Below are 13,384 nucleotides of genomic sequence, written 5' to 3'. Positions count from 1 at the left end.
AGGTGCTTTTTTTCCAAGAGGCAATTGGACTTTCTGTTTTTTCTTTGAAGATGTTTCGCTTCTCATCCAAGAAGCTTCTTCGGGTTCAACTGGATGGTGGGGGGAATGGAAGTCAGAGCTGAAGAAGCTTCTTGGATGAGAAAGTCCAGTTGCTTCTTGAAAAAAGCACCTTTGGGACATTCATTGTCACATATTTATGAGGCGCATATTGGAGGGAGTGACCCTTTGAGAGCTGTATGCAATGAAATTTCATTTTAATGTTTGATTAGTGTACATTCAAAGTGACAAAGTTATTCTAAGTATAAGATTACTCTAAGTTCTATTCTTTTTACAAAAGGCTGGATGTGAAACCAGACTTGCTCCCTTGGGCCACTCTCCCTTGTTGTGCAGTTGCTAAGACGTGTCAGACTCCGTGACGATGGGTCATTGCATTCCAGGCCTCCCCGTCCTCCACTGTTCTCCAGGAGTTTGCCAAAATTACATCGATAACACTATCTAACCCTCTCATTCTCTGTAGGCCGCTTCTCCTTTCTGCCTTCCATCTTTCCCAACATCAGGGTCTTTTCCAATGAGTCCTCTCTTCTCATTGGGTGGCCAAAGTATTTGAGCTTCAGCTTCGATATCTCTCCTTCCAAACAATGGCCAGGGTTGAATTCTTTTAGCACTGTGCATAAATAAGTAAAGTGGACTAGCAAGGAGGCCTAAAGAAGGGTGCATTAAAAAGTTTGTATGGATGATACTTATTTGGCTTGACTCTAAAATCGTTGCAGCTTACCACTTTCTTCCATAATGGATTCCAACTCGCAGAATTACAATTTGGTTCAGCAAAACTATGTTGAGACTTGTGGTTAATTAGTCAAGAGATAGCCCTCACTGGGGAAGAATACACTCCAGAGATGTATTGGAAGTCTCAAAGCAGTGTATGTGCAATAGTGTACTTGTGTATTATCCAAGATCTCTCTACATCTCAGATTAATAATATGCAAATCTCATGAATAACAACTGCTGTATTTTATCCTTACTTTCCCTGAATTGATTTAAATTATTTTTAAAGCAAGCCATTGCTCCAGCTTCTAATAGCAAATTCCAGCTCAGCTGAGCTCTATATAAAATGCCTTGTCTTAACTTCCACCACTGAATTTCATTCAATCATGCTGCATTTAAGGATTTATGAAAGGGAAAATGTTATTCACTATAATGTCTTTTTTCTGCTCTATATCACTCAAAGGTCCCTATACAGTAGAACCTCTGGTCACGACCATTATTTGTTCCATAACTTTGGTTGCAAACCGACTTGGTCATGACCCAAACCTAATTTTGGAAATTTGGCGCTTACAAAAACAAATGGCACAGAAGGGGAAATCGGCCGCAAAAAAAATAATGAATTTTTTGGTCGGAACCCGATTTGGACGTGGTCAGAAGCATTCAAGACCAGAGGCTCTACTGTACAGGAATTTCTCTAGACTGCTGAGGGCATTACAGGTAGTCCTTGATTGAGCCCAGAATTTATGTTGCTAAGTGAGACATTTTTAAAGTGAGTTTTGCCCCATTTTATGACTTCTCCCCACATTTGTTAAGTGAATCACTACAGTTGTTAAATTAGTAATATGGTTGTTAAGTGAATTTGGCTTCCCCATTAACTTTGCTTGTCAGAAGGTCTCAAAAGATGATCATGTATCCCGGGACACTGCAACTGTCATTAATATGAATCAGTTGTCGATCATCCGAATTTTGATGTGACCAAGGGGATGCTGCAACAGTCATAAGTGTGAAAACTTTTCAGTGCTGTTGTAACTTTGAACAGTTACTAAATGAACTGTTGTAAGTCAAGGACTACCTGTATCTAGCTTATTCTTATGATTCACCTTTATTTGGGTATTAAACACATCTCATAATATGGCTTTTGCTTATTCTATGATCATAAATCTTCAACCTGTGGCCACAGTTTTAATTAAATGATGTTGCAGCTGTCAGAGTTGTTCTTACAAGTAATAGACAAATTAGCATTTGTAAACGTAGAATACTGTTCAAATAATATTTAGGCACAGCAAGTCTTAAAGGAAAGGGTGACTTGATTCAGAGTGGATTTAGAAAGGCTTTGCACACACAAAAATCCCATAACGAATACTGCCTTCTGCCTATCCTGTGTGTAGGTGTGTTCTCCATCTCTTTGGAACACTTTACCCCCAGAAATGAGGCAGGAGTCCATTCTTTGGCTTTCACAAAGAGTGTTAAGACCTGGTTCTGCCAGTTGACATAGGAATTAGACTGATGCAACATTGGGGATAGTTTCCACCTTTTTAACTCTTAATATTTTAAGACGGACCTTTTAAATTCTGTTTTAAATCTAGAAAAATTACTATAGTATGTTATAAAAAAGTACCTGCTGTGCCTGGGAAAATGGGAAGCATTTATTCAAATGAAAGTACTTGGGAGATATAACAGATCACCTCACCTGGGAAAGAGATTTATGTCTCTTCTAATTTCCTTTCTTCCCTCTTTCTTTTCCTTTCCTTTCCTCTCTCCTTATCTAACAGTCCTCAGTTTCTTGGCTTCCAAAAAGAAAAATCTTCCTACATAAGAAACTAGAAAAGGGCCTGTCAAAGTCAGGGACTATTGGTCTGCTCAGAATTGCCATGTTCATCTGATTCATCATTGGTTTGGTGCTTCAGGATGTTGTGGCCTGCCAGCTACCAGCAGAGCTGGTGACAGACTTGGTTGATGAAGAGGTTGGGGAGGAATGTGGGCCAGTGCTGGAGTCTGGGGAAGGCTCTGATGGATGCTCTGTGTTGAACACAGAGGTAGAGCCAGGGCCATCTGACATTTCCCAGCCACCGGAGAGGCAGCTGCCGTTGGAGGCTGATATGAGTGAGGAGGAAGAACAGTTGGGGCCTGTTCCAGATGCACGTATACGCAGAGCAGTTAGGAGAGGTGAGCAACGGAGGACAAGGAGTCGACTCGGGAATCAAAGCACATGTGGACGCTGAATGGTCCCTCCCTGGCTGGGAAATAAATAGAAGGAAAGGGAAGTGGTTGTCGTAGGACACAACAGTTCGTATTTCTGAGATTTTGCTCATTGTGTTTCGTGCCACAAAGACTGCTTGCCAGAACTTAATTTGCAGTCTTTCAGCTGGGAGCTCACCCCTAAGGTCTATAGTGCAGTTAACTCCTTGAAGGACTATTGCCTGGACTTTTCGGTGGATGACTGCAATTAATTCACAAGAGGTAAATAAATAGGTTTTTTTTCATGACGAGTCTGTTTCTTGCTTCTGCTAAGGCTGGGTCAGAACACAGGACTTGGTGCACTGATCTTTTGGCAGCAACCGTATCTATCCATTCAAATGGATATGGCACACACATCAGGACAGATTTTAACCACACAAATTTATTTTAAATAAAATGCAACACAGATGCAGGCTTTGCACACCAGTGTCTGATTGAACAGGCAATGCAAACAGGGAGTGGGTCAAGGCAGAGTCTGTGTGGCAAACTTATCCAAACAGCATGAACTAAACCTTGGTAGGGTCAGAACAATAAGTGAAGAGCAAATGTCTGAGCCCTTCCCAATAGCAGGCTCAATTGTAACCTGTGGTGTTTGTGGAAAACAGAACATTGTTGGGGAGGTTCCCTTCATGCTTCTTTTCCAAACAACAGCGCTGCCATGTTCCAAAATTATCTCCCATAAAACCCCAAAAAGAAAAAGCCACCATCTAGTAAATTCTCTTCTTCTTGGATCTACCTGATATATCAAGTAGAGTGGCTGGAAAACTCATATTCTCAGCAGCATTATTAAAATCCCCCCTACCCCCAAATAAATATTCCAGTCCATTCTCTTCCCCCTCCCCCTGCACCCACCCACTGAGCGAGCTTCCAGTACTGAGCTTGGCCTTTAGGCTCACATGCTCCCAAATTTTCTGAAGCCAGGAGGGGTGCCAGAGCTTGGCTCAGCATGAATATGACAGGCAAAGTGCTAGTGAAATCCAGTACGGAAAAATATACAAAGAATTTGTCTCTCAATATAATACAAGGGATTGCAGCACTCACACCCAAGACAACTGAAATCAATAAATAGAGGTATATGGGATGGACCAGGAGGAGGAAAAGGAGCCAGGCCACCAATCTAGGAATTTTACCCCACTACAAGGTATTTATAGTGCTGCTCTTCGCCACCTACTGATGCCTATTTTTACCATGTAGCTCTGGGCTTCCTGTGGGCTCTGCACAACATACAGAAACCACTGGGGGCCTCTTGTCGGTAGAAAACCTTTTATAATGTGTGACTGTGGAGGATGAGGCTGTACAATGCAAAACCTTAAATGTCCATGGTAAGTGAGGAGCATGGGGTGATCTGTCATGGCCAGACAGCGAGAAACCAAGTGTGCTTTCGCACAGCTAATATTCATCCTGATCTTCTGGATGTTGCTCTTCCAGTTCATCGTCCTCTGGAGGGGCAAAACCTTCCTGTAAGAACGTTGTGAGAAATAGTGAGATTATCGTAACTATATAGTATATCCTCTCTCTATCCTTGCATGCAAACCACATGGCTCATGCTTCAGACATTGATAAGCAAGCCCCAAACTCCAACTCCCTGGAAATGGTGATCAAGGCTGGTCCCATACTGCACTGACCTCTGTTGCATACAGGATGTTTATGATGCCTGAAATGATGGGGCTGTTCTCACTCTCGTGCTCCTGGCAGATCAGCTCAATGTCCCGCAGTTTGCTAAAGTAGAAGTCACGCTCTTTCTCCAGCCCATCCACTGTCAGTTTCAAATCCATCAACTATCAAAATGAAGACAACCAACAAAAATTGAATAAGAGAATGAGCATCGTAATGACAGCCCTGATATGCCATTCATCAACTCATATCCAGCACACAAGGCAAGCAAACTCTGCAACTGAGAGGTACCCAACCATTGCGGCACTAATGTCTGGGCATAAGTGGTGTATAGAAACAGCAAGAGCCTTTGGAAGCAATTGCAGTTCATTGGGAGAGGAGTTTTCTATTCTGAAAGAGAAAACCATTACTTGTTTTGTAGACAATTTTTCTCCTGAAGTTCTCAGGTACGAGACAGGAGAAATAGTATTTTATACTAGCTTACACAACAGGATCTGCTTTAATAAAACATCAAGCCTCCCAACCTCATCAAAATGTTACAGGTTTTAAATGTATAAATATATTTTTAAAAAAATATCTAAGATTGGGAAGAAATCCAAGTTCTAGCTGATTTTTTTTATGGCCACTTAACTGTATGGTATTAATTATTCCTCTCTTAAGTATAGCTCAAAACACAAGATGCTTCCTATTTAACAATTCAGTTTCTGCCACATTCCTTCACTAAAGCAACTGGGAAACTAAAGCAAACTAATAAAGCATATTTGTTCATTGATTCTAAAAAGCAACTGGACTTCAAAACAGCACTTACACTGCTTTAATGACTCCTATTTTAATGTGGAAAAGTTCCTTTCATCTAGAATGAAAGAGAATAGTAGAAAAGTAGCCAAAGAAAAGTAGCCGAACAAAATTTAAGACAGTTTGAATTGTGCATTTGGTTTCTGACTGAAAAGATTAGGGATTTTCCTGGAAGAATAATCTCATATCCTATACTGTAAATGTTTTCATGGAGGAAACGTGGTGAAATGTCCTGATTATCATATAAGCAAGGAGAATCTGGATTTGGATCACTGTCAGACACAAATGCTAGATCAGGGGTTCCCAACCTTTTCTATATCTCGCATCCCTAGAACGCTTCTGATATATTCTCGCACCCCTTATAAAAGTAAATAATTATATGCATATATATGCATATACACTATAATTTTGAAACTTCTAAAGCCAAGTTTTCGCACCCCTTGAAATATCATCTTGCACCCCCGTGGGAACCCCTGTGCTAGATTGACCCAATCACTAGACTGACTACAACAGGTTGGGTAGTTCATCATATTATGAGAACCCAACCAATTTTTTCTGTAACATGAACCTGGGCATATTATTATAATTAAATTTATTGGCTGCCCAGCTGGGCAGCATACAATACTAGAGTAAATATAAAAACAGCTAAAAGTATTACATCATAATATGACTGATTTGGACATAGCATGCTATGTAAACAAATGTATTTCATTAATTCACATTTGGCACATTGTGTGAGTTCAGCCAAAATTTACTGTGTGCCAGTTACTATCTGCATCATGGCTATATAATAGATGTTACAGCCATTTCAAGCTACTAGATAGATTAGAATTTTGAATTATAAAATGGCATCCAGTGGGAAAATCTCAGATATAAAGAAACGGTTTTGCTTTATGTCTGCTTAGAAACCAGTTAGACAGCAAGATACCAAAATAATGGGTTTCTGCCAGATCTTTGTACTTCTCTCCATCTAATCTATGGCATAAAGCTGTTGGGAGAATGAAAAGAGTGCAGAAGGACCTGGAGAACCTTCAATCAAGCCCAACCTTTATCAACTTCGTGTCCTCTAGACGTGTATGTATTTATTTAAATAAATTGGCCACCCAACTCCAGTGGACCCTGGGCAGAGTACAAAACTAGAAGAACATAAAAAAGTTAAAAACATAAAATCAGATAGGTAGTCCATAATAAAATAATCTGGTAAACAAAATCAACAAAACAACTCAGGGCCTTAAACAAATCATAAATATCAACCCCAGTCCTGGGACCAAAGTCATATTTTCAAAGCTTTACAGAACCCAAGGAGAGAGAGTGCCATCCTGGTCTTGGGTGGGTGGGATGTTGCTCCAGAAGGTGGAAGCTTCAACTTTGCTTCAGAGTAATAGATCCTTCTTCAGAGTGCGAACCAGGATGAATTTCCTAAGGAAAAAGCAAATCTACTTCCACAACACCCAACACCATAGCAGAGCAAGAGGCAGAACCCCTCCAGCTTGTGACATGAACAAGATATTAATGAATGCAGGAAAGATCTTTGTAAATATTGGGGTTGCCAAAGGAAGAAATTCTATTTTTTCTTCTTCTTGCCCCACCTGTTGGTTAAGCTCCAGGATCTGGGCATCAGCTTCACTGCCCCCATTCCGGGCCAAAGGAGGATTTTTCCGTACAATATTGCTGGGAGTGATGTTCATTCGGGCTGGATGCTGTATGTTCTTGGGGCCTGTTGGGGAGGTTCTCTGTGGAACTTTATGAAGTAAAAACAACAACAACAAAACTTTAGTCTAAGTCCTCTCATCAAGGGACCCACCCACCATTGCTGAGCCAGGCCAAATGAAAGCCTAAGACATAATGGATGAGCTTATATGCACAGCTAGAGTCCCAGTGCTGTCTGCCAAGGCTTCCTGGACACAGAAAGGACCACTCAAAATCAAAGTTCTTGTGCTTAATAGTTCCAGAGAAAGACAGACTCTGGAGAAGGCAGGCATTAAGCCTTCCTACTTATGAACACAACTCAAACAAAGATGGCAGCAGCATAAAGCTACATGCAGCTTTCCCTCAGCCGGTTGCAAAGCCATCCCAGCATGTGCTGATGCCCCTCTACAGCAAAGCAAGCAAGCCCAGCTGGGGAGAGACATGCAGAACTAGAAGATAGCCTTTGGATCCCACTCCTTTCTCAAACAGTCAATGTGGGCATCTTTATCATTCTATCTGGCGCCTCTAGTTCAATGTTCCTCAGCCTTGGCAACTTTTCAGTCATGTGGACTTCAATTCTCAGAATTTCCCAGCCAATCATTGGAGTTCTAGGAGTTGAAGTCCACACCTCTGAAAGTTGCCAAGGCTGAGAAACACTGTTCTAGTTCTTTCCTGTGGAACTTTCTGCTCTATATGGCTTACCCCAATAAGCAGATAATTCATCTCCCTCTTAAGCAGGAGATTCAGTTAGAAGAAAGTTAACTATCATTGTTAACTCATTGTTCTAGGATCCAATCTGGGTTGGTCAATGGGACGAGAGGTTTAGTCGGACTTGTGCTGGAGCCCATCCCCAGGGAATTTCTCTTTACCAGAATGTGTGCTTTGGGCTATTCTCTGTGTAGTACTTATGTGGTGCCTGATTGCGTGTGGCTTTTTAATTGTTTATTGGAGTGTTGATGGCCAACTATTAAGTTGTTGATTGGGGTATTGATGACTGGCTATTAAAATTACTTAATAGCCAGCCATCAACACCCCAATCAACAACTAAAAAGCCACACACAACCAGGCACCACATAAATACTATACATAGGACAGCCAAAGCACACATTCTGGTTGAGAGAAGTTTTCTAAGGATGAGCTCCAGCTCCAGCATGAGTCCAAAAGCTCAGAAGACTAAACCTCTGGTTCCAGTGACCAACCCAGATTGGATTCTGTAACATTATTCTGGGACACATATATTTGCCTTCATTCCTCATTGTTCTGCTAAATTATTTCTAAAACTCAATTCATTTTTTCTTCAGCTGCTTGCTGATACATCAGAAAGTTCTGCAATCCTTGCAACACTAGTTCCCTATCCATGCAATAAAACTTTTATAAACAAATTATCCTCTTCCAGACTGCTAGGAGGATAGTAACAAGGTGGCTAACTGGCCAATAATGGGAAGGCCCCTCAAATAGCTATCAAATTAAATTTTTGATGTACGATATGATATGATTCCAAGGCTCTGTTGATGAACAGATGAACTTGGACATGTGAGATCTGGATTTATATAACTGATTCCACTTCCCTACTTAACTAGTAGAACAGGAGCAAGCAAAAGTAATTCTAAGCAGAATGAATGTTTTGGTCAGATTTGCATAGCTTTCTCCTACGAAGGCAAAGTCCTAGCTCCGATTTTCTTTTGAAAAAAGCATCTATGTTCCATAAGCTTGCCTGGTTATAGTATTTGCTGAAATGAAAAGTTCCACAGTGCAAGGCAGCCAGTCCCCACCAAAATCACATCTATATGCTGGAATATGTAACTTTCATGGGAACAAGAATGCAGTGTATAGTCAACTGGTTTGATCCTTGCTCATTTCTACTTTTACTTACTGCCGTTCCAAAATCCATGTATTTTCCACTAAGCATATAGCTGTCTCTCAAATCAGTAAGGATTTGGCTCTTCTCTCCTTCCCTCCCACTGCTACCCGGGAGTTGCCAAGCTGGATGCCATGAAGCTGAGGTCATGCTAGAGGCGGGATCCTGGGGTCCCAACTGTCTCTAGCAACATTACCTGCAGTGCCAATGGGTTTCTTGTGTTTGTTGAAGATCTGATCACCTGGGTTTGGAGAGGGTGCCACTTCCTGGCCTTGCCTCGCCAATAATGGATTGTACTCCTTTCCGTCATAGTTGGCATCAAAGAATTTCTTAAACCACTGAATGAACTCAAAGTTATCTTGGAACTTTCCTTTTACCAACCTCTCCACTGGGATGATCTGTAACAGCAAAAGTCCATGAAAAGTAACGTTCTTTGTAAAATTCATATTTCCCTCACTCCTCAGTATTTATACAGTATAACATAACAGATACTCAGTGGGCCAGAGCACAGGCATACTTGAAGAATGGTCACTGTGTTAGTAAGAAATCCAACACTGCTAATACAGGTGATTTATTTTAATATAACTTTAAAATGGGAAGTTGCTAGTTATTATAATGTATAAATCTGAGTGGGTGTCATAATGGAATTTACATACTACAAAGCATATTCAAAGTATGCAAGTCGTATTTTTAGTCTAACAAACTGTTTTACTTAAGAGTAGAAAGCTTTGTATGTTTGCAGTTCCTACATTTAAAGACTCTTATTTATTGACCTCCCATGTAACGAACTGAAAAGTCTCCAGTTATACAGGAACACCATGCATACACTGAAACTCCAGTAGAATAAGTTACTTTTTCTCTTTGCCTATTGCTGGAGTGGATGTAATTTTCAAACAGATTAATCACAATTTCTTTGGAATGTTAGTAGCATACTTTCTTCAGTATACAGACTTACATTCAACAGTCAGCAATTATATGATTAGTTTTAACTATCTATTTTAATTTATTTATTCTATAATATTAGTGTATATTTTACACTATAAGCAAATGATGTTTCATTTGAATAAAAAACTGTTATATTTAGTAAACAAACTGATCAATAAAAAGCTTCAATTTGTAAAAAGCTGCTAAACGTCTCTGTTTAATTTATGGTGCCTTTCCAAACATTCTACATGATCTTTCACGAACTTATATTAAATGGCTCTATTAGGGCTAGCAGTTCTGGGATGCAAAAATCCAGATAATCACTGAGTGATAAGATAAATTTTTGCAGCCCAGAATTGAATCATTGCATCATTGAAAAAGGTATGAAATTAAGATGCCATGGCTACCTGATTTTCGTGAGCTGCACATTTCTTCAAAAACACTTAGCAAAAAACATGAACCTTAGATGCAACTCAGATTGTTAATCCTTAAAATTAAAACAGGGCCAACTTCTTTCTAGGAACTGGCTACCATGGGGAACAGGATATATGATTATATGAGTTTTAGGTATGATCCAGACAAAGGGATTGATATTCCTAAAAGCTTAATATGCCAGGTTGGGATCCTGAGTCTTAAGCCCATTTAATTAGACAAGTGACCCATCTGAACCAAAATTTTGCTTACTACTAGGGTAACAGGCTTAATTAGTTTGTGAGAATTATAAGCAAAGAATAACTTAATATCCTGGGCAAGTATATCAATCAAAATTGGCCAGATTTGGTGGTAATCTGCATTACCACATAGGCATTTTACATATGGTCACCATCTTATCTTAAAGCTTTCTACAGCTACAGCAAGGCTTTTCATCAAACCTACCATCATCTCCAGATAGTTCATTTTAGATCCATTCTTCCATTTAGAAGTTCTGATGAGAGTTAAATATACCAATATTTGCAGTAGAAAAGTGGTAGATTGTGTGCCTGTTTATACGACACTTCAAGAACCATAATAACTGTCAAGCAACCTGCTCACCCCCTCCCCGACATGGTATATTGTTCCATATAAGGAACAATAACCAGCTATCCATACTAAAGTAAGTGTCCCTAGAAGAAACTCTTGTGCCAGTCAAACAAAAAGGGGATTGTAACAGTGCAACAGATTCAAACAGTGCGTCAAAGCTCCTGACGTTCCTTGTTGATGTCTATATTTCAAAAGATGAAAAAAGTCCTGCATTATCTACAGTACAATATTTAATTTGACTGAAAAGAGTTTCTACAGAAGGAGGGTAAATAAAATATTTACTGGAGCATATATCAATCCCACAGCTGTAGAGGTGGAATGAACATCAGAAAGGGCAAGAATAAAAACAGATTTGGCCTCAACATCTGCTGCTAATAAATCATGTTTTCAAATCATCCCTTAAATTCTGGCATGTTGACTACAGAAAGTACTTTCCCAATTCTAGAAGGTCACTTTCTTCCAAACAAAGATGACAGAGATTATACCTATCAGTACAAGCTGCAAGTTTCTCAGAATCAGTAGAAGCTCCCTTCTACAAACAGAGTAGAGAGCTCTTAGTACTGTTTTGAGAGGAACAATTTGAGGAAAGATGGGAGGTGAATCCGGAAGCACATGAGATTAAGAAAGAAAATTAATGCAAAATGGAGTCCAAATGTAATAAATTACTGTATTAAGACTAGAGAAAGATAGTTTAAATAGATTTAGCATCTTTTGGTAGCATCTTTTTGTTTTATATCAATGTTTGTAAACCACAATTTGAAGTTGGTAGAATGTGTATGGGTGAGCACATATGAAAAAACTGCCAACCTAATAAAAGAAAAGATGGCAAGTGCAACAGACCAGAAGGAATAAAACGAAGAGTTCCTCATCAAAAGCCTCGGAGTGCCAAATCTTCATGGCTCTTCTCAAAAAAAAGGAAACTGAGGGACATCCAGATCTTGGGGAGTGAGGACCTCATTCCAGAAGGCAGGCACTGCTACAAAGAAGCTCTGCTTCTGGGGTTTAATTGAAGAAAGCCAGAGCACACCAACCTTGCAAAATTGAATTAGCTAGGTAGATACTATGGCAGATAGGCAGTCCCTCAAGTAGCCAGGCCTTATGCCTTGTGGGGGCTCATACTGTATTTAACAACCAGCATCTTGAATCACACCTAAAAACAAACTGGGAACCAGCGCAGCTCACAAAGCAGAGGTGTCATGTGGGCATACCAAGGCATGCCCATCACTTCTCCCATCACTACATTCTGGATCAATTGAAGCTTAAAGAAAATGTCTCTAACAATACTAATGATGCAGCCGTTTATTTCCTTGAGCAACTATTTTGAGAGACAAGGCCAAGATGCCTATTTATTTTGTACATTTATATACCTTGGCTCTCAAGCAATAAGCTGGCCCAGAGCACTTGAGATTCTACTCTGACTCCAGGAATGAATAAAAGTTGTCATTCTGGAGACAGAACATTCATTTCCCCTAGAATGCACTGCATATTGGCAATTCCTATTTTGGAAGATTGACTTCTAGAAAACTATGGGACACCAACTATCTATTTCTACATGGAACTGCAAAAAGACACAGTACATTAGTTACTGCACAAGCCAGCCCAGCCAAAATTTGAAGCAAGAGAAAGAAAGAGCAACTACAGAAGCCATCCACTCTAGTGGGTTTAGTCTATCTAACTATGCAAAGGCAGGTCTATTTTAGCCTATGTCGGGGAGCCTCAGCCACACACTGATGATACAAAAAGAAAACTCTTATCTGCCTGCTGTCTAGCAGAAACCCACCTTGTCCACACCCATCTTCTTGAATGCAGCCTGTAACACCTTGAAGTTGTGTATATATTCATGCTCCAATTTGGCCTGAAACTTCACCTTCCTCAAGTGAATGCAGCCAGGGAATAGCATGTCCATGAACTGGCAATAGGCAGCCCCTGTCAAGGACAGAAAGACACACACAAACTAGTTTCCACCCACACCTGCTGCCTCTTACAACTAGATCAGAATCCTTTCATCTACAACAATTAGATTTTCAACTCCCTTCCTCTTAATTCTAACAAGCACAACTCAGGCTTTTTGAGCCCTAGTCAATTTCTTGGGGGCCAGAGAATTGCCTGGCCAGCAAAAATCCCAGAAAATACAGATAAGAGAAAATGTTTCAGGCATCAAATAGTATGAGCTCACAAAGACTATTTTGTGTTTAGTGTATCCAGGCTCAGAATAAAATGGGCAGTTACATCCATTTAAAAAAAAAATCTTACAAAATGAATGGGCTTTAAGCTGTGGAGGAAAAAATGACTGCATTATCCAGTGATAGGTAAAGATTCTACCACCTTTCCTATGGGCTGGAGTTAATTGAGGAGATAATACAGACCAAAAAGAGTTAGCTAAGCTCATGCTGAGAGATGGAAAGAATAATTTTGAACTGCTTCCTCATGGAGAGAAATGCACTTTGGAAATGACAAGACACACAGATTTCAAGAATTGCC

The 13,384-nt window shown here is 40.0% G+C and overlaps 1 protein-coding gene across 5 annotated transcripts in view; it reads right to left on the bottom strand.

The window, feature by feature from the left end:
- Positions 1–3,365: 3,365 nt before the first annotated feature.
- MAPRE3 (microtubule associated protein RP/EB family member 3) overlaps positions 3,366–13,384 on the bottom strand; it is a 30,421-nt gene continuing 20,402 nt past the window's right edge. For 3 of the 5 annotated variants that reach the window (XM_034421161.3, XM_087888795.1, XM_087888794.1), the window contains exons 3-7: positions 12,684–12,829; positions 9,201–9,357; positions 7,002–7,153; positions 4,629–4,781; positions 3,366–4,461 (exon numbers count right to left, since the gene is read on the bottom strand). In XM_034421161.3, the coding sequence (XP_034277052.2) occupies positions 4,393–4,461; positions 4,629–4,781; positions 7,002–7,153; positions 9,201–9,357; positions 12,684–12,829 (677 nt within the window). In that variant the 3' untranslated portion in view covers positions 3,366–4,392. Of the gene's footprint in view, positions 4,462–4,628; positions 4,782–7,001; positions 7,154–9,155; positions 9,358–12,683; positions 12,830–13,384 lie in introns of all 5 variants that reach the window. The other 2 variants (XM_034421160.3, XM_034421162.3) reach the window with 1 other exon arrangement.

Source organism: Pantherophis guttatus, chromosome 1 (assembly GCF_059756535.1).
Source record: "Pantherophis guttatus breed Tessera chromosome 1, ASM5975653v1, whole genome shotgun sequence".
NCBI classification, from domain to species: Eukaryota; Metazoa; Chordata; class Lepidosauria; order Squamata; family Colubridae; genus Pantherophis; species Pantherophis guttatus.
This window is presented reverse-complemented; position numbering and strand designations above follow the sequence as displayed.